The following is a 21,522-nucleotide window of genomic DNA, read 5'->3' on the forward strand; positions in this document are numbered from 1 at the left end:
AAAATTCATCTAAATATTCTATAACACTGATAGACACCAGAGAATTGAAAGATTTTCCTCACTCCTCAGAGCTTTCCCATTCTCCTTTGCCTGGTCTCTGCCTATTTCCCACTCCCTAGGAAGTGCTTCTCCAGCGCAACTTCAGCCCTTAACTCCAGCAACCGCTCCGGGGGAGCAGCTCCTACTGCCTTTCCAGAAGTTCCCAGATGTTAAAACAAGGTCTGACCCAGCCTTTCTCTGTCACCAAAGGTCTGCCACCCATCTGTCCTCCATACAGACATGCTTAAACCTGCATACATTTTGACATTTGTAAATCCATCTGAAGGTGCAATCTGCCCTTGAGAGCCCAACCGTCCCATGGCGAAGGCTTGCGCAGTCCCTGGTCAGAAACCACGCAGCTCTGACACAGCCCGCAGCTGTCTCTGCCCTGACAGCCTGGCTGAGCATGTCAGACCATTGCTCGGAGGTGCCTGCCTCAAGAATTGCCCAGTGCAGATGATCCATTCCCTTACTGAATGGCTGTACAAACTAACAGCTGAGCACACATGTATTTAACAAGAGCCATAAACACCCGTGCAGTACGGTCCTTGTCCACAGTAAAAAGTGAAGGTACCTAGAGAGATGAGTTTTGATTTAACGCACTATTGGGAAAACCGAATTTGGAGCTGAACTTAACAAACTTTGCAAGCAGTTCTGTACTGTTGTTTTTCTAAAATTATGACTAAATGTGAAAAGTGTGGAGTTTAGCAATCTCTGTTCCAAAAAAATGTACTGGAGAACATGTCCCTATTTTTATCTACGTAAGTAAAAATATTCCAGAAGACATTAAACTTGACTATAGAGCTTCTTGTCAGAACATGGCATGCAGCACACGAACTTAGGAAGATTAAAAAAAGCCCAACTGACTGGACTTAGAGAAATAAGAAAATTCATCTGAAAAAATAACTGAAGAAGACATAATTTCAGGCACTATAAGTGAAGATCATCATGGAGCTCTTAGCTTCTGGTCCAACATTCTTGCTAAAACGGGATCATGAAACCTGAGAACTTTTTAATGCATCTGAATTCAAAGCCAGATGTCTAGAAATCACAATACAGGCTCCACCTGTGAACTGTGGAAACTATCATCAATAGTAGTGATTCAAACAATGAGCATGGAACTCAATCGGAGCTTCAAAGAAGCACTAAGACAAAAAGGACCACTGAAACACTTTGATATTCGACCAGGCAAAATGGTCAGATCAAAGACATAAACACCATCACAAACAGCCTTGGTGTTACAAGTACCAGCATATATTCCAGCGGAGGAATCTTTGAAGAGTGCTGAAAAATTAGAGGAACACAGAGAGGACACCCCAAAATTACTCCCAGACTGGAGGAAACAGCTTACAATGGGAGGCTTCCTTTGCCTATCTCATCAAAAGAAGCCTGGGAGGTAAACTTGATTATTCCATACAAGTATATTCACAGAGGGAAATTTCCAGGGACTACAGAGACAGCTTTTGCATCCAGCAAAACAAAGCAGTAAAAAGTCTACCATTAGGACCCGCAGCAATAGGAAAATTTTTTTGCCTGAAAGTGAGAGTGATCAAACGTTGACACAAGCTGCCAAGAACAGCAATGGAATCACCATCTTTTCCTATCTCTGTATCAACATCAGATGCCTTTGTCTTAGCCAAATGCACATTATAGACATGTACCAGGTAACTGGATGCAATTGAGGAGGTCAGGGTCAGTGATCTAGTGGATGCTTCCAGCCTCAAGGTTTAAATTGAGCTGGAGCGGTTATTCCTACTGCATTCTGGAAAGGATATAACAGCTTCTCCTAGCGCTTCAGGGCTTTCATCAATCTCTTTAAAGGATCAGGATAAGGACCTTCACAGAAGCAGTTTCCCAAATCTGCAGATTCCCAAGTTACTCATTCTACATTCCCATTAATCATCAGTGGTGTAGATCCTGCCTCCTAGTGCTTCATTTGTCTTTCGCATGGTCTTTTTGGCTACCTGGACCATGCCTTTTCAGATGTTTCTAGCTGATAGCAACTCACTGGGTTATGTGCAAGACTTCTCATTCCTACAAAATTATCCAAGATTCATGGAGTTCAGCTTGATTCTATAGGTGTTTCTCTGCAGTCCAGGGTTAACTAATGAACGCCTCGATTACAGAATTCATGAGAGATGATTTACATTTTTTTCATTAAAAATGTCACTGGAAGTCCAGTCTTCCCATGCTACAATATTTGAAGCCACTGCCAACAGCATACACGGCTGATATTAATTAAAGTAGAAGATGACAGCACTTGGAAAATTAACACTTTTCTCTGCTCAGATAAATGACCTTTAACAAGTGCTTGTTCTTTAGTTAGACTAGGTCATTACTAGACATTACCGAGCATTTTCAATAAAACTGGAATCTCTGGCTCACCTTCAGTTTTAAATGTGAATGCTGGAAAGTAATGGAGACTCTCCTGTGAGGCACACAGTGCTGTCTACCACTGTCACAAGCCTGCCCACCACAACAGACAGCTAGTAATCCCTGAGTATCACTTTGCTCTGAGCAGCAGGAGAAGGGAGGTGGTAAGTTCATTTTGTCCCTTACAAGCAGAGCCTTTCCTTTGCTGTGCAGGATCAGGCTTGGCAAGATTGAAGGCAACCATCCCAACGCAATTCATTTGATCATCAACGCACGGGTTATGAAAAACGGACAAGTAAGCTTGCAGTCTGTGTTGTCACAGGTAGCAGCCATACCCAAAATACAGGCAGAGTAAACTTCAAATAGCTGCAGTGCTGCACCAGATCCCTGGGTAGAACCTTCTCTCCACCATGGCTTCACACCAGGGCAGTGAAACTGCAGCTGGTTGTGATCTGAGCTCCTGATGCTGCGGTTCTTCCTAGGTTTTTCCGGGGTGCTGTCCTCCTTACAACACTGGAGTTCCAGATCACACTGCTGGAAGAAATCCATTTAGAGAAGCTCTCTGTGCTGGTATCTCCATTGCACACAAGATGTCATGGAACCCAGGACAAAGCTGAAAGCATGACACACCACACAGAAGAAAGGTCAGTCACTCTGTTCCAGTACTTCTGGACAAGATGGGGTGAGGGAAACAAAAATCTCCCACCCAACCTCCTTGTTTAGAGAGGAGGGCTTCCCATCACGCTCCACAGCTAGTGGGCTCCATCAAATCCTGCAACTTGCTCCTTTCTGTGAGAGACGTTAAATGGAGGTTCTGGCCATACACCATGCTGAGAAATTATGCTGCAGTTTAAGACAGTCAGAACAGAAGGCCTGCTTAGGAAGCAGTTTGAAATTATTGAGAGCAGCACTTCACATTTCCACAGCAGAAGCCTTTATAGGCTGGAAGTCTCAAACCTTGATCACTTCCAATTGAACCACTTATAAAAAAATGTGCACTGCTGGAATATTTTAAATGACTGTGTGCAGTGTGTACTGACTGAACATTAGGGGCTTCAATTAAATAACAGTTCAGAACATAATGAACTGAAAAATTTCACACTCTCTAAAGTGAGATAAGTATGAAGTGAAGGAGAGAGAATTAAGAAATAGTGCTCTGAATGTGGCACCAGCCACTGCCTGATGAGATTCAGCCAGAAACACAACAGAACAGCTTGTGAATTAGTTTTGGGTTTTTTTTTTCCCCAGATCCCCTCAGAGGGCACAGGAAACTGTCAGGTCCTTTTTCTAAAAAAAAAGGGTAATGTTCCTTGTGCTGAGATTGGAGATGCACCTGCCCTGTGAACTTGGCTCATCATGTCTGAAGTTGGGCACTTCTGGATGCGCATTTAGAGTCAGCTGTTCCCTGCTGTGGGCTGAGTGGATAATCTGGAGCCCATGCCTAAGGTTCTGGCCTGAAATTCAGCTAAAACCGAGTCCTCCTTCAGTTCTTACATTTACTAATGAAATAATCTTCTCCTACAACCCATCTGACCCAGAAAGTAGTAGTACAATGTCTGAAACTCTGCTTACAGGTATGGAGAGCGATGCAACGAAGACTGCCCATCCTGTAGTTTTCTCTGTGTGTCAATGAAAGCGGAAAGAGGGACAGCAAAGGTAGAGCTCCTGCACCACAGCATGAGCCTCTTGCTCCAGAATACTGCAGCATGCTTTACAAAGGAAAAACACTGGCACTCAGGGTGCCAACATACTGCACTTTGGTAACAACCGACTTCAAGCAAGGCTATTCTCCCTTTGTTCCAGGGCTGGTTTGTTAGCTTTGGAGGTAAATCCCTTTACAGACTTCCCATGATCTCTAAAGTAGGCGTATTTGGTTTGAAACGGAACAAAATGAGACCTCATTCCAGCAAGTACCGTATTTATCCCTTTACCAGAGAGGGCATGGGTGGCTTTAGAGATCTTGCAAATACGAAAGATGTTAAAATAAACCAACCCAACAAAACAAACCTAAACAAACAGGAAAATTGACACGCTTCAGATTTTTAGCCTCATTAGGTTTAACATTTCTGTGTTTGAGGTTACATTTTCAACTGACTCATTAACTATTGCTCAATCGGTATGATTTCATCCCAGCCGTTTCAGCCACCTCGGTGGCACCTGCTCTACGCACATTCTCCTCCATAGTAATAACTGGTGAGGTCCTATAGCCAAATGCAGCTCACCAAAGCAGCTGCAGTCTGTAGGAGCCTGTGAAGGCTGAAGATGATGGACAGCCCCATCAGCCTCTACTGAGGCTGACATACTACTTTCATGCTCCATTTGACTTGTAAAGAGACCAAAAAGGTCAGAAAGCTGGAAAGCATGTGGACTTTATGTAGCGACTATTTCAGGTGGTAGAGAGTTAACTCAGTTTGCCAGCAAGTGTTCACAGGGATAGCAAGAATCAGGTGGGAGTCAGAAGCCTGCATTTATTCCAGTTTACCTAATATAAACCAACCATATGAAAAAATTGAAGCAGACTACAAAAGCCATTTACAAGTGTATGCGGTAAGTTTAATGATTTAGGAGTTCTATAAAAATTGTAAGTATGCTCTGATCTTCAAAAAAATGTTGTCAAATAAAACAAAATAGGAGGGAAACTTATGCACACTTCCTCAAGCACCATATTGCCAAACTGATGCGTCTGTTATCAAAGACTCGGTCTGACTGGTCTTCCGAGGAATGTAGGAAATCCAGCTCAGACCACTGAACTTCCATGCTGTCATGCATAGAAAAAGCATCAAAAGCAATGCAAAAACCTTGCTCCTTAGACAACTGCGTAATTACCTGCCCATGGGATAAGTTTCTACCTCCACTCCTCAATCTGAATCTGCTTGTTAATCTTAGGGCTGAGGGCTAATTATCTTCTTAATTTTGTCTTTTCCTTTAACAGAAACCTGAAGCATTAAGACCGATGCTTTGCCTTTTCAGACTCCTCCCTAGTGGTGGGTTTCTTGTTTCGTTTGCTGTAGCATGAAGTGCCAGCGGTCAGCTACGCTTTATGGGGTCAGTTTCATACTGCCCCCGGTCCTCCTGCGTAGGGAAGGATCAATGGGACTAGGGCTGGCCCAAAAAGCAACTTTCTAATTCAGATCCAAGTTTGCTTCAATTCGCAGCAAAATTAATTCTTGACCATTCAAACCAGAGGACAAAAAGCTATTAGGGTATTGATCACTTTGAAACTCTTACTTCAACATTTCAAGGAAATGGGTTGAAGTCTTTAAATCGTACTAGCTTACACTCTTAAATAAAAGGTCATTCCAAACCCAAATCTGAGATTTTAAATCTGAGTTGCTTTTGTGAACAATGAGGCGCAGTTTTCCTCTGGCTCTCATGACTGACCGTGAACTGTGATTAGGGCTGTCTCCACATGGATTTTCTGCAGGCTAACCATGTATGAGCTTATGAGGCAGGTCTGTCACTAAAGCACGGCACTACCTGGCTGGTGATTTTCACAGGACTCCGCAATCTCTGAGCTTTCCGCAACTTTGGCAAATTTGCAGATGACCGACAGATTGCTAACACTTGAGAATTAAGTAACTTAAGAAACACCTAAATAACATGTGGGGAAATGCAAAGAGATCATGTCACTGCCCAGGTTTTGTTTCTTTAACAAATCAGCCCCGAAACATCAAAATCGGATGCCTTAAAAGATCCAATGCTTTCAGAAGTTTTCTAATTGAGGAAGAAACGCTAAAATCTCCCCCTTCCCTGCAGAATTGCGCAGTTTAGCCAAACACATTCCTGAGAGAACTTTTTTGTCACCAAATCAACCAGTTATGGCTTTCCCTACAACACCTTTTGTTACTTCGTGTATCTGTATCACGACTACTCTTTAAGGTAGAGTCTTTAGAAGCTCTCTGGCATAGAAGCTCCACCTTGACTTTTTTTGTCTGTATTTGACTCTTGGAAATGGGATGACCAGACCACATCATTGCGTGTTCTTCAGTGTTTCCCAAACTAATGCTTCGCTTGCATTTGCCACCACCTAACCCCGCGAAGCAGTCAGATCAGAACAGGTACAATTACACCCATGAATGGCAGCCTGTGACAGCTTTACTTTCTTCCCCCAATCCATGGCTAGGGAGAAAACAACCCCAGTGTTTAATAATCTTCTATACCTAAAGATGAACTGCTTATTTTAGTGAACATTTATTCTAAATAAGTAGCAGGAACATTTTTCCTCTTTCTAGAAACAGTCTTGTAGTTTGTTCACAAAACCATTTCACACGATCCTGAAAGTGTTTAACAAAACCGTCTCTCATGACCAGAACCACAGATACAGGCTCTGCCACCCTATTGTAGCCCCTTCCTCATGTCAGAAAACATAATAATGCTTCTTAATCTCAGAAAAGTACTGCAAAAATTCAGCTTTGTGAGAGCTGCAAGGCATTTGGAAACCATTGGGAGAAAACGTGCCATGAAAGTGAATGTCTTCACTGCATGATGCAAATATATGTTAAGCAATAAAATTCTAGTTCCCAAATAGGCTTGTCTTGTTTTGATATTCAAGGATATGAAAAAAGACATACATACTTCTCATTTAATCCTGCCAAGATATAAAACTTGACTATTTTTATACAGTTGCCCAATATGGACAACAAAAATAGCTTTCTTAATAAAGAGAAAGAAAAGGAAAAGGCTGGCTAATTTCTTGTGATGCAAAATCATGAGGTCCACCTCAAGACTGCACATCATTTTTAGGCTGAAGTTCTACCTGTCGAACCTCATTTCACTGAGGAAAAATGCTGCTACTTCTTGAAACCCAGCTTAAGATGACTGAACTGCTCTGTCTGAGAATATTACTACTCCCAAAAGTAAAATCTGAAGAAAAGATTAATATACTTTGCTGAGAGTAAGCCTGGTAACTATCACTGTGCTGTGTATTTGCTTCTTGTGACAGATGATATTTGATCATTTGGAATGATTACTTAGCTTTAGCTGAAAATCTTTTGAATCAAGTGGCTATAAATCATCTGTCTCACAAGTATTGCTAACTAGTGAGCATTTAGGCAGCATTAGCACAGGCTAATAACTCCTCTCAAAGGGAGAAGGGGCAGAGAGTACCTCAAGCACGTGTGTGTGTGCATGCACGTGTGTGTAAAAACCTCTGGGGACAATGCAAAAGTTTTTAAAGAAACAGCTAGACCTCTCCTGTGAATAAATAAGGCACATCATTGCCAAATCGTACTGCAGTATTTTAAACTCAAAGTCACACATTTTTTCCCAGGGGGAAATAATTTGGTCTAACCTTGCATGATGATGTTAGAATAGGAACGTTGTGCAATTACATTGTGCACATGTTAATAGTGCCAGATACTTCGTTACCCCTGTACTCAGAGTGACCCTGTTCAGAAGCTCAGAGTCGAAACTTCCACAAAACAGGACTGAGAATCTGTGGCAATGATATCGCCATTTCTAAGGTTTGGCCAATAGCACTTGCAGCACTTCATGAAAACATTATACAGGAAACACTGTTATTTTCAATCCACAGCTCCTTATTATTTGAAAGATTTGTGTGCCGTTCCTGCATTGAAGTGTTCAGCATCAACCTGTAAAACTCCTGCAGTAATACTCCAGAAGGACTCACTACCTCAGCTGATACCTAAAAACTATGCAAAAATGTACATGAAAAATACATTTCAAAAAAATCACTCAGCACTGACATAATACTAAAGTGGCCATGATTTTATTAACATCGAAAGTGGCTACTTCTGATTCAACTGCAAACGCTTCTTCAGTTGATGCAATTTAAAATTAATAAACATGCTTTTTCATAGATACTTTACAGAGGTTTCAAAAATGACAACATACTTCAGTTCTAATTTTTAAACGATAGCTTAAGAGACTCAACATACCAATCTATCCTTTAGGAATTGATGCCGCTACACAGAACCAAAGGCTTATTTTTATCTAATCTTGTGGCTCATTGAAATCCAGGTATTATTAAAACACGGTATAACTACGCTTTGGCCATCTGAAAGCACCACCACCATTTCCTTATTCACTTTGCTTGCTTATACCTTCCAGCTGTGGTTAGACGCTGCTTTAGAGCTGTGAGAAAAATCACATGTATACATGAAAAAAAATAAAAGGACAAATTACGGATTTGCATAATTAGAAGCTGAAGTAGAGTTAGTTAAAAGGGATGTTAGTGAAAATGATTTTAAACAGCTTACTGTGATCTATACTTTTGTATTTCATTTTCCTGTAGTCTGTTTTATGCTGTTCCTTTTACTTCAAATCCATAGCAGTTCTGGTCCTTTTGTTACTAACTGTTCAATAGTATCTTGACAGCAGAACTACATCTTCGTTCTCATTTAATAACTATTTATCATTCTGTATCTGCCCATTTTCAAGAAGGAATAAAGTTAAGTGTTCCAGAAATTGGAAAAAATTGAAACTTGACCTTTATTAAGTGGGTTAATTGTCACAATCTCAGCATGTATGAAATTAATGACCAAAAAGTGGAACTTCAGAGTTTCAGAAGACTAGGTTAATGTCCAAAAAAGTCTAAACTCTGACCTTCTTGACATATGCCAAAAGAAACAGCCACCCTAATAAATTACTACCTGTGTGCAATTATAATAAACCATTCCTAGCATCCAATCACTTGAATTAATTGCTGCAAGGCACTGGGGCTTTCTTAAGATATTCAAGTTAATCTAAAAATTCCTTTGCAGTTCATAGGAGACTGTTTGTGCATGCCCGTTTCAGCACGGAGATTCAGTTTTAAGGCACATTTTTATGCCTTTGGACCACAAATGTTGTACTGAAATGAGGAGCCTTGGCTGAGTAACTAACAGCACTGAAAGTGGTGAACCAGCATGGAATAAAGCAAAGGGAAATGAATTTACCTTAACCCATACCAAAGTAATTGCCGAATGCAGGGCACCAACATAGTTCCCAAATTCCTTACAGAGGAGGAACAACTTTTATAAATATGACAACAAACTGCAGAATATTTAAATCAAACAGCATTCACAAAAAGAAAGTTTAAAAAAAAATAAATGAGAATATTCCATTTGCACAGATCCAAGTCAGCAGCAAAACACAAAACCTACTGACTTCCACACTACTGGGTCCAACAAGGATGAATTGGCCAGGAGGACAGCCAGAATTTCTCCTATGGATAGCAAATGCATCTAGGGAATGGGTTGTTTGCCCCAGCCTGGCACAAAGCAAGAGGCCACCTGACCAGTAACATCGGTAAGTGAAACAAGGCACCATACTGGAATTAAGCTACTCTTGGTCTTGGCACATGTGGGATGCTACAGGGAAAATTGCTTTTTGCCCCCTGTTGATTCTATTCAAAGGACAAATGACTTGTGCATTCAGGGCTGTCAAGTTGGCCCATTTTTCAAGAACAATATGTGCTTAATATTAAAAAAAATGCTAAGTGTTTAAGTTCAATTATCTAATTCTGCTGGTGTCTGAATCTGTGCATAAGTAGCGGTGATTCAATTGGGAAATCAACGTTGCTCACACATGCAAGATTTTATTCCCTATCCTCATGCAGATTTTAAACACCTTTCTGAAGAAGCAAAGTCAAGTCTCAAAGGGCAACAGACCTGTTTCACTCCAAATCATGTTAAGCTTCTCAAAGGCACAAGCTGTGGTGGTCTGTATTACCATTACCTATTTTTGCCATGTCTGAACTGGATTTAATTGGAAAATTATTGTCTGGTTTCTCCAGATTGGGAAGTTAAAAAGTTCTGCACAGACATACTCAAACATCTTTACATAGTAAAAATCAGAAAAACAGAAACAAAAGGAGTTTGGAGCACAATCAACTGAACTAATCACTTGGAAGATGGAACAGCCAGGTTCAAAAGCCTCTTCTGTGCTTGATCAACTTTATACAATAAAATAGTCCCAGGCACAAAAATATTATGTGGACAAAGGTCCCAAAGTCTAGACACATTATGTTTCAGGTGAGCGTCCTGAATACACCACTATCTTCTGTTTTCATATTGCTCTCTGGGGCTTTGTCACGTCTTTCTGTGCTGGATTCCCAAGAGCCTCTCCTTACCCCCTACACAACGAGTAGCTCTCCCGCAACGGCAGAGGAGCAAGTCCCCACACAACAGTGACACCAACCCAGACTTCACCCCAGCTGCCCTCAGCACTGCACTGACAGCCAGGCGAGCAGCAGCTGACATTTGTTCTTCACTGCCAGTTCAACACATCACAACAATTTGCAAATCGTATGTTTTCATCTGCTCCTAGGAAAAGTTAAGTCCAATTGTAAAATGAAGAATCCACAGTAATTACAGTACTATCTGGAGATAACTCTGTCTTTGAACACTCACCAATAATTCCTAAACTTCTTATTCTTCAGGACAGCAACCCCTGCCTCTGAGACAAGCTAGCTAGCGTTCTGTTATCCAGCTTTGCTTTTCCACTTAAGAAAGGCCATCTCCTTGCTTTTCCCCCCATCAAGCTTAATGTTTCATGATGAAAAATGGCACCAGCTTCAGCTATGAAAACTTCCTAGCATGAGAGACAAAGGCAGAAGCTAAATATTTTTTGGTTTCCAACCGCACCAGTCCTGACTGTGTCGCTTTCTGGCCAAGCGCTGATGACCAACTTGATTGCTTTTGTAAACTGCTAGGTCCAGTTCGTGCTGCTACTAATGTAAAAAAACCGACAACCACCACCAACAAAAAACTGCAAAAGATATTACTATAATTTGTAAGTGAAATTTGATGTCTATATACAATGAAAAGACAGACAATTGTTAATGACTAAAGACAGCATGCAAGGCAAAAATCACATTTCATTAGAACATGAGTACCGTATACCACCCAATGTGTGCCGCTACACAAAACAGCTATTCAAGCATATTTCAAAGCCTGTTGCTTATAATACAGGAGTATAAGTACTAGAGTACTCCACATTCAGCAAAAGGCTACCAAAAAAAAAAAAAAAAAAAAAAAAAAGCAAAACCTGGGTGTTTTGGTTTCTGCTTGGTACTATAACATAGGCACTTTGGCCTTTGGCAAAATTTCTGTTTGTGTTTTTCACTGAACAAATAATCATAGATTTTATTTGTATTACACTGAAGCTCAAGTTTATGTCGTGTATGCTAACTCTATAGGAGTCATTCAGTCAGTTTTGAAATACACTGAATAAAATAGTGAACTTAAGGAGACATGAAACACAAAAGAATCCAGGACTACTTGTGGCTTATTTTTCAGAAGTATGGCTTAGGATTTTTTTTTTTTTTTTTAACTGAAAAATTCTCCACATGGTTTCCAAACTTGTGGCATTTGTTAGGAAATAGATGTAGAAACAGAGAAATGCAAAGGAAGCTCTTCTAACCGTGAGTCACCAATTTACATGCTGTACTTTGTACAGCAAGCAATGCACTTGAAGAGGATGCATGTTAGAAACTATTAAATATAGATGGTAATGATGTGAAAATCACGTGGTCATATCCGACTTCAACAAAGATCAGTTAAAAATCCTCTAGAGAAAAAGGAATGGGTATTGCTTCATCAGATAAATTTGGCAGAGAAATGTTTTTTCAGCACAGAGTACGAGAAATAGCAAGGACTGACTTTCAGTCCATAAAATCAGAAAAAAAGCAGTGTATTTCAGGAGCACCTTTATCATGTCAGACAAACACTTCAAATTGTGCTTCATAATTACTTCATATGCCTTTCTATAAAATAAGGGTGACAGAAGTGGCAGCAGCAGATATTAACTGCTGTTTCTAAACGTGAACTAGAGAAGAACAGTTTGTGTAACCTAAATCTTCCAGTGTACCTCTGAAACGTGCAGGTTTTGTGATTCCCTGATGATCATTCCTCTCTAAAGGCAAATTAGCCACAAGAATGCAGCTACTGGTGAGTTCTATAGATTTTCTATACATACCACCTTTTAACAATGTCCAAAGGAAGGAATACTTCTTTTAGCGGAGATCCTAAAACACAACTTATTTCAGCCAAGATCCTAAACCATCTTACCTCCACAGCCAGAAGGCTCCCAGCTCTCGATTACTCATGACAGCACTTAAGCTAAGGTTGCATTTATATACTTTATAAACATCTTTTCAGAGTGGGGGTAGTTGCTCAATTTTGTAGATTTGACTTTATCAGCAAGGCTATACGGACAACATCTTGCAGCATCGAGACAGGTTGTTAGGGAAACAACTCATCGTTAGGTAGGTTCATGTAAAATTCAAAAGAGGGTTTTTTTCGCCCGTTTTGTTTTTGGAGAGCAGTCCGAGAAATCCAAGTGATGTCTTACAGGAATGCTTCAGATAGCTAGCTAAACAGAAGCAAGATTTGGCATTTAGCCTGGGATTAGTGTGAACAGCCTCTTAACCAAACATTATGAAGAAAGTTAACTTTAAAAATGCTTTGAAAGGTCTGTTTTCATGACAGATGGTAATAAGGGCTCATCAGTGCCAATTTTTTTGGTTTCCACCTCAGTTTTCAAAAGCTTAAGTTTTAGGTTATTGCTTCTGAGAAACTATTACATGCATAGAGGAAAAATGCAAATTACAAAATTAGATTACTCACAGTTTTTATTGTGCGCAACATATTTTTCTAAATAACACTAACAGATGAAGAGTAAGAATTTGACCATGCGCTTAATAGACCACTTTCCCTTTCTGTTTACTAGAATCCCTCTTTTTTTTTTTTTTTTTTTTTTTCCCCCCAGCTATTTCTCCTTTAACCTTTTCCTGCACACCTGGACAGTTATTCCTCTCCCCACAGACCCCAAAAGATACAGCAGTAGGTAGCAGGTAGAGGTTATGTTTGTATAATACACTCACTAGGGAAGACATGGTAGAACTATATTTTATTGAAGAAAACCCACACATTCTGTCCTGTGGTGACCACAGGCTTTGCTAAGTCATAGTGATCAGCAAATACTGGAACAAAATACAGTGTATCAGATTGAATCAAAGCATTTAAGTTCTGAATTACAGATATAATTTTCAAGGAAGGCTAGTTTCAGAATTGCGTCATAGTATCTAGTACAATGTTGTGCAATGTAAGTGGCAGAAACAGAAATGGAATATTGGTCCTAATAAAAAAATGTAATGACTTTTGTATGACATTTAAACTGTCAAGACAACAATTCATAACAATCTACCAAAGGCAGCATATAGTTACAAAAATACTGGTTCAGCATCTTGTTAGTGGTGAAGCAATATCCAAGGTGCAATGGCAACATGCCATTCTTCGTGAAATACTTTTTAAAAAACTAGTTTTTCTATTTTCCCCACACTGATACTAGCTGAACACCAAAACTGCTATGACAACCTGAAAAGAGTCACTACTTACTATGTGTATTGCACTGAAGAGTTATGCAAAAACACATTTTCCAAGTTGCAGTATAAAAGAAGCAAAATATAATAAAACTATGAATATGCCAAAAGACATTTTACTGCAACTGATCTTGGATGATTGCAGGTTGAAATATCTATTGAGCTTTAAACAATTGCCCAAGCTTGTCCATTCTACCCATTATCTTGAACTTAAGGATACAAAGGTAAAAGACAAAGTCCTTAATATTGAGAACAGAATTAAGTCGTCATACTCCTCTCCATTCACCCACAAAATACAAATATTCCACCCTCCTCTCCTCCCAATACCCAGGTAATTTTGAAGTCAAGCCTTGGAACCACCCTTGTTCTGATATTGCACTGTGCTAGGATTGTACTGTTTCCACGCAGAAGTTAGCACACATAGCGTGAGGGTGACCAAAACTACTGGAGACAGTAGAACTGCTTAACGTGTAGAGGTATCCCATGAAATGTGCAGAGATACAATCTAAATGGCAAAGCACACTGCAGGCCTGGCTGTGGTCTGGGCTTGGGCCAGAAGTACATTAGCCTGCCTGCCATTTCCTTCAAGAGAACAGCATCAATTAATATCTTAACCAAAAGGCAAAGTTGAGTAAGATCAGGTAACCATGTCACATTCAATGCTACATCCAACAACACAGAAATGAAGGAGTTGCAGACAGGAATATTAATCACATTTTCCTTTTAATAATGGTTTAGTCAAAAGTGTAGCTTTGAAAATCTCTAGCTAGTCGTGAAAACCTGAAGAAGCCGGGAAGTGACCTCACTTTGAACAGTACAGTTTAAAGCTGTGGCTTGGCCTATCTGCTTTCAAACTCTCCAGAAGCACTGCCAACCTTGTAAATAAAAGGTACCACCTGGAAATAAAAGGAAGTCAGCCTTTAAAAGTTGGTGAATGTTGTATTGTAGCAGCCTAACTGACTGAAGAAGAAAGACGAGATATTTTTATGCAGCAAACAAAAGACGAAGTAAACTGAAATCTTCAGAGATCACTTTAAGTGTATACAATTTGGATTCTCATCAACATTTAAAACTACCAATCATAAGGTTGCCACCTTACCTTTTTCTGGACTGGCATACCTGATTTTAAACAGGTTTTCCTCCAGTCTCCCAAGTTTCTGATCCTCTTATCCAGTTTTCTGCTGTACTGCTCTCCCACCTTCATGCTGAATACCGAGTCAGTCCTGCCTTCTGCTTTTCTTGGCAGGAGGCAGAGCATGCTTTTAATTTCGGTAGTCAGAGTGACAGAACAACAAAAGCACAGCAGATAGAAGAGCTTAATTCTTCCCCAGGAAGAAAATACATTTGGTTCAACAAAGGGCTGCAAAATCTTCCAAAGGCACCTCTTTCCCCAGTTTTTGCCTGAAAGCAAGATGGCAATCTTAATTGAAAAGGGATGCTAAATCTCTTAAATAACTTAAAAATTCATTTTTATATAAAGCAGCAAAAACATTTTTCTCTGCTGAAAGAAAAATGTTAACAAAGAAACACACCAACATAAATGCACTGTTCATAAACTTCAGCTAATTTAATTTCACAAGTAAGTAAAATTTTAGGACTATTCTTTAACCTCATCAGTACTTTCCGAAGAAGATTCTTTGGCATCTTCAGTCTCTCTGTTGCTTTTCTCTTTATTTAGATTTTCACTTTCTGATTTGGTCCCATTAAATAGAGAGTTTTCACCATTTACAAACCCATTCTCTGTGACTTCAGCATCAATAGCTTCACTAATCTTTAAGTCCCCTTGCTCTTCCACATCTTCTAGGTTTCTCAAGACAATAGGGAGTCTAGAGTCTGCCACAGTGTTCTCCAACAAGGCAATATTACTCTCTTCATATTTAGGAAGCGGAGCTCCATCTGCCATTTGTTTGGTATAATACTCTCGGCTAGCAGCTGCACTCTTCACTGCTTTCTCTAAGATCTCTTTTTCACCTAAACGCAATTTGATAGCCATTGTCGCGTGTGAAGTAAGGTTATGGGTCTCCAAGAAGGACTTATCATCCTGTTAGAAAAGGAAAAAACAAGTCTGTTAGTAATAACCAACACACACACACACAAATAACTTTCCTCTCTATGTGTTAGTAAGAGATGCTAGCTCTTCAGGCTGAGCCAAATGGACACATATGAACGAGGCGGTTTGCATGGAGTCTCAGTGAAATTTGTCAGGAATTCATAAAGAAACCAAAATTTCTCCTCACAAATACATGAAACATGGTGCTTCACTTATCTGCTTGCTACAGCGGCACATTTCTTTGCAGTCTGGAGAATACAACTAATAGACAACAAGTTGAAACTGATTCCCCATTTTACTTGCACAGAAAAAGCAAGTAGCCTCTACTTGGAGAATCAAAGAAAAAAATACATTAACAAAATTACATTAACAAAATTTTCTTTTCTGTAATCTGACTTGATTTTCCTTAGATAATGCAAATCTGTTTCTATGCTTTAAAAGTACAGAATGAATTATGTACTAACATTCAGATTAAAGTTTGTAAAGACAAGATGGGGGACAAAATCTCTTTTCCTACAACCATAACACAGAACATTTCAGACATTTAAATTAGGTATAACAATAATTTTACCTCCACAGTTGTTTTATAGGTTTTCAAAAGAAGGGATGCTCTGGCTTCTAGGAATGTCCAAAGTTTAACTTCATTGTCCCAGCTAATGGGAAACTCAGAGTTGCCCAGAGTGAAGATTTTGTCAATGGCATGCTCGCCTATCAAGTGTTCCTTCAGCTCTTCTGCAATAAGTATAAAACCAATCTGTTAAAAAACAATCTCATCATTCACTTTGTCAGTTGACAAACTGCAGAAAGATTTATTTGCAATAGTATAGCTTTGAGCAGCTAACAAAAAACCCTCTCCTCAAATAAGAATTATCAGATATGCTAGTTATTTCTAGGATTCTTCTCAAAGAGGCAACTGGGAAGGCTTGAGGTTAGCAGAAAATGGACCTTTTGCTCCACTTGGAAATAAAGGATCTTTATACATCATAGCCTCTCATACACAGCATCACTCTGTGACAGCGAGACAGAATGTTTTGTACAATACTTGATAAACAAAAGGGAGTCATTCTTTAAAGAGTTCAGTGAACTTTTTGATGATAAAAGGAACAGGCCAGAGAGTGTGCAAATAGCAATGGAAGTATTTCTCCTATTGTTTTGGTAATCTTTTTCAGTAGCAGAAATTCTTTACAGTTGGTCAGAAGAGACATCCATCAAACAAACCTCACACAGAGCAGAAGATGTTTAATCAGCTCCTTGACATTACAGAAATTCCATTAATCTTTTAATTACCGAATTTCACTCCTACAAAGCAGATATCACAAACTTTACAAACCACCTGCATGTAGTTTCTCAATAAACAGGTTTCTTATACAGTATTTAAGACTGAGCACAATCGCATATCAGAGAAATTCAACTAAAACGTCCACTAGCTATATCTTTTTCTCTGAGCCAAAATTCACCCCCTTATCAGCATCCTAAGTTTTTCTTTACTTGAATTTACTCCCTGAACTGGTCAGGCAGTTGGACTAGATGGTTGTTGTACACCCCCCTTCAAATTGAACTATTCTATTCTAATTTCTTAGTAAGTTCTAAAAGATGGATGACAGGATGCAGTGACACTCAATTAGGCAGAGGGGTATTTTTGTTAAAGAAAGCAAACAGAGCACATGCGAAAACTTAACTTCAGCTTTCTACTTGTATCAAAATCCACATAATCTGCACAGCACCCGAACTGGAAGGGAATTCTCTCACTGTCATGAAAAACTGTCACATCTATAACCTCCAAAACTGCATCTAACCAGCAACTATCTATCACAAACATTTAATCAGAAGTCTCACATGCACAAATTAGGTGAATACTTATTAACTGTACACATATTTTCCCCCCCAGAAGAACCCTAATGTAAGAGAAAGACTACAAAAACAATTTGAAAATACGTAAGTGGGTTTTAGATTATGAATTACCAAAATACTGCAAATACCCAACTTTGAAATGCCTCTTCCATATTTCTCCTATAATACAGAATATTAACTCCATACCTAAATGATTCCAGCAGTGATGGCTAATACGCTATGATTTTAAGCATGTAAACCCCTGGGTCTCACATCATCTTGTTCTGTGAACCATTTTAAAACCTAAAAACTAAAGATAAGCTCCAAAGCTCTCTCATTCACAACAGCCTGGGAGATTAAAAATAATAAAAAATTGCATCGCCTCATGCTTTAGGAGTTCCAAAAAGGCCTATGTTACTGAAACACTTCCTCAGACAACATGGCCAAAGATTAGGTTTCTCACTAGCTTATAGGTCCCTTTTTAACCTCAGCTCCTCACCTTTTCCCATCTTCTAGCTTAATGTTTTATATAAATGTCTATCACATTCTTGCGTTAAAAGAAAACCACCACCACCACCCCCCCAACAGATGTAGATTAGGTTTTCTTTACAGAACATCTTACCTTCACTCATACAAAACACTCGAAGGAAAGCCAAAAGCTGGGCAGAGATTGGAGGCTCAGTGGAGTGCAAGGCAAAAACACTCGAACTAATAAAAGAAACAATCAAACAACAACAGTAAGTGCAAGTTCTATTGTCATACCTTCGAACCTATTTCAACATAACAGACTATAAAGTATACCACAAATGCACTGTTACAAAAGTAACTTTTAAAAAATTAGGTAACCCTAGTTCAAACCCCTAATCTGTATCTGAAAATAACTATTACCTCTATAATCCTACATTTACAATTATTTTTATATGGCTTTCACAATAAATTAATGAAAACACAAAGTTTCACGTCTGCTGCTCCTAACAGTACCTTCTGGACTGAAAAGACTAAAGGAAAACGCTGTGGTTCACATAGTGAGCATCATAGTATGTCTGCAAGGGATAGGAAAGAAAGAAAAACCACAGATTGCTTCGGATTAATCCTTGCCCTGTTTTTGTTCAAATGGTTATTAAAGCAAAGGCTTTTTTCCTTATATATGGTCCAAATTAGATGATAATATAGCTCAGAGAACTTCTGCAAATATTATTACAGTAACTTTAATTTGCTATACAAACAGGAGAAATATTACATCGAAGAAAACTATCATAAACAGCTTTATATATGCTCTACTGGACACTATATACTTTGGAAATGTTTTAAAAAACACATGGCACTGTGTTTTACTTACGTTGGGATACCAGCACGAGCTAAGACCTCTGCCTTCATAGCATACAGCCTGTCACTTTTACTCACGCCAAGCTTTATTTTCACTCTGTCATGTGAATTATTATCAAAGAAAAAACCACTGTGGATCACAAATTCAGCGTTTGACCGGGTGCCATAAAAAATGTAAATCTAGAAGGATGAAAAGAGAAGTGAAGGGACAGGAAAAAAGCTTAAGATCAGCTCACAAAACTGACATAATTTGAAAGTTATTTCCTGAAAGAGTTACTATTCTGAGTACAAGGTATATTTGGTTATATAAAGAAACATGCTTTGTTTTCTGGTATCGACTCAAATGCTGTATATAGTATGGCAATATACCTTAGAGGTAGATGTAAACATATCCATGTAACCGAGACACTTTGAAAGGAGAGAAGAGGTTCTTATTCTATACTTTAAAATAAAAATGCTTTATTTTCTCACACTGTCATAAAACACCAGTATCTGGAAATAAGCTTTCAAAGATCCTATGCCTTTTAAACGCTAAAAAAAATCTGAGACAAGGAAGGCCCATTAACAGAAATGGTGTTTCTGGGGTTATTCCCCCACCCCACCCCCCAATACCCACCCAAAAGAGGAGTCTACACTGCTGAGGGATCAGCTTTGCTTTTGTTTTAATGTTACACCTTAAGGTGTGAATATACCAAAGTATATCATACAGAGAGATCTGATCTGTGTTCAACTGGTATTTGTTTTTGTGTTATACTCTGAACTCTTTATCTAAAGCATACAGGTTCTGTAATTCCCATTAAAAAAGATGCAAAAAGGGTTTAACTGGGGGCTAGGCTGTATGAAGTACGTGGGACAAGAGGTCAGAGTAGCAATTGTCTTCTCCCGCATCAAGAGGATATTTTCCCCTTTTGTTTGATAACGGAATTGTGAGGAAAAAAAAGTTTCAACAGTTACAGAAGTTCTTAACCTCAGGGTACAGCAACGTTCTGGATACCTGTAAGCTTCTACTCCTCTCCAGCTAGCAGAGACAGAGTGTTCTCTTAAGGGCTCAGCTACAGTAATGATGCCATTTACTTTCTTTGGTTTCAATTTTAGATTAGAACTATTTATGTTAAGCACTAAATGCTTCAGCGTGATATTAAATTATTGTAAACGTTGTATGAGTGTGTTAGTACAATGAACAAGTGACCTGCCTGGGTATGTTAAGGCGGTGGTTAAGGAGAGAGTTGCTAACCCTCTCAAGTTTGAAAACTACTGTGATACATCTCATACTAAACTAAAAGTCACATTTAATGTGTAGATTACACAATACACTCTCACACTCTAAAACTGTTTTACAAAAAAGCCAATTAAACAAAATGAGAAAGTTGTTTTATTCAAGGCCAGTGTTTGATAGGTTCTGTGGACTGCTGCTGCCTCACATTTTTTAGTAGTAAAAGCAGGGATCATACACTCTTCCTGCTGAAACTGTAAGAAATAACATCTGCAGAGTATATTAAAAGACTGAAGCATTATTTAATTAAAGCACTTTAATGATGTCAATTAACAGTTAAAGTTTGCACAGAAATAATAAAAAAAAAGTCTGATAAATAGCAGACAAAGTGAAACTACTTCAGTAGTTTATTTTAATAAAATCGAAATAGTGGAAGCCTCTATAATTAAAATGGAGAAAGCAGCCAGAACAGCTATATGACACATCCATTGCCAGCTGTGGAAAATTACAAATTGGATCACTTCTGGAAAAACTGTGGACCCCTTTTAACTCATCATACCGGTATTGGAAAAAACAGCAAATATTTGACTACCATAACAAATTCTAAAAGCAACAAAAAAAACATGCAATCACTGTAAACCCCAGCATAGCAATGAGGATAAATATACCACTGGAAAGACACACTTAAAAAAAATTCTTCAGATATACGTCTTTGTTAAAAAAGAAGCTAACAATACATAATAAAAAAGAAAATAAAAATATTATCAAGTGTAAGACTCGCAAAATAATACACTAAACTCAGAGACTGAGTTACAAAACATTTTGGGATGTTTCATAGACAAACTCTTTTTCTGGGCATGCTGAATGCAGTTGCACAAGCAGCAGGAAAAGCGGAGTGCTATTACACTTGAGGGTTTAGGCTGGCTGCTGACACAGCACAGGAACCCTCCTAGCAGAGATTTCCTACACTGCTGGAACCACTGTCTTCAATGCATCACTAGTTTTAACGCCCATTTCTGTTTCTTAGCAGTTCTGAACAAAATACTGGATTCTGGACTATTCCCTGCATCTTTGCAAGATCTCCTGTGGTACTTTCTGTTGCAGGATGAAGGGGTGCGTACATGTGTGCATGCCTGTGTGAAAGGGAGGGTGTATATTTTTTGGTCCTTTCTAATTTTCACTAAGCATGGGAATAACAACATGGGTAAAATGACTTGCAAACATACTGCCTTTAACCTCTTGTTAAATGAAGACTAACAAAAAATACAAACTAACAACACTGGTAAGAAAGACTCTACAATCTGCTATTGCAGATAAAGTGACACCCCAAATCTAAATTACATTTATCTTTGGACGTTTGGATATGGC

At 38.9% G+C, this 21,522-nt stretch overlaps 1 protein-coding gene across 4 annotated transcripts in view; it reads right to left on the reverse strand.

The window, feature by feature from the left end:
• Positions 1 to 13,244: 13,244 nt before the first annotated feature.
• Positions 13,245 to 21,522, reverse strand: part of SETD3 (SET domain containing 3, actin N3(tau)-histidine methyltransferase) — a 63,740-nt gene continuing 55,462 nt past the window's right edge. For all 4 annotated transcript variants that reach the window (XM_080394581.1, XM_080394582.1, XM_080394583.1 and 1 more), the window contains 4 exons: positions 18,955 to 19,121; positions 18,238 to 18,323; positions 16,357 to 16,517; positions 13,245 to 15,776 (listed from right to left, as the gene is read on the reverse strand). In XM_080394581.1, coding sequence (XP_080250707.1) covers positions 15,333 to 15,776; positions 16,357 to 16,517; positions 18,238 to 18,323; positions 18,955 to 19,121 — 858 coding nt within the window. In that variant the 3' untranslated portion in view covers positions 13,245 to 15,332. The remainder of the gene's footprint in view (positions 15,777 to 16,356; positions 16,518 to 18,237; positions 18,324 to 18,954; positions 19,122 to 21,522) is intronic.

Source organism: Falco punctatus, assembly GCF_963210335.1.
Source record: "Falco punctatus genome assembly, chromosome: 7".
NCBI classification, from domain to species: domain Eukaryota; kingdom Metazoa; phylum Chordata; class Aves; order Falconiformes; family Falconidae; genus Falco; species Falco punctatus.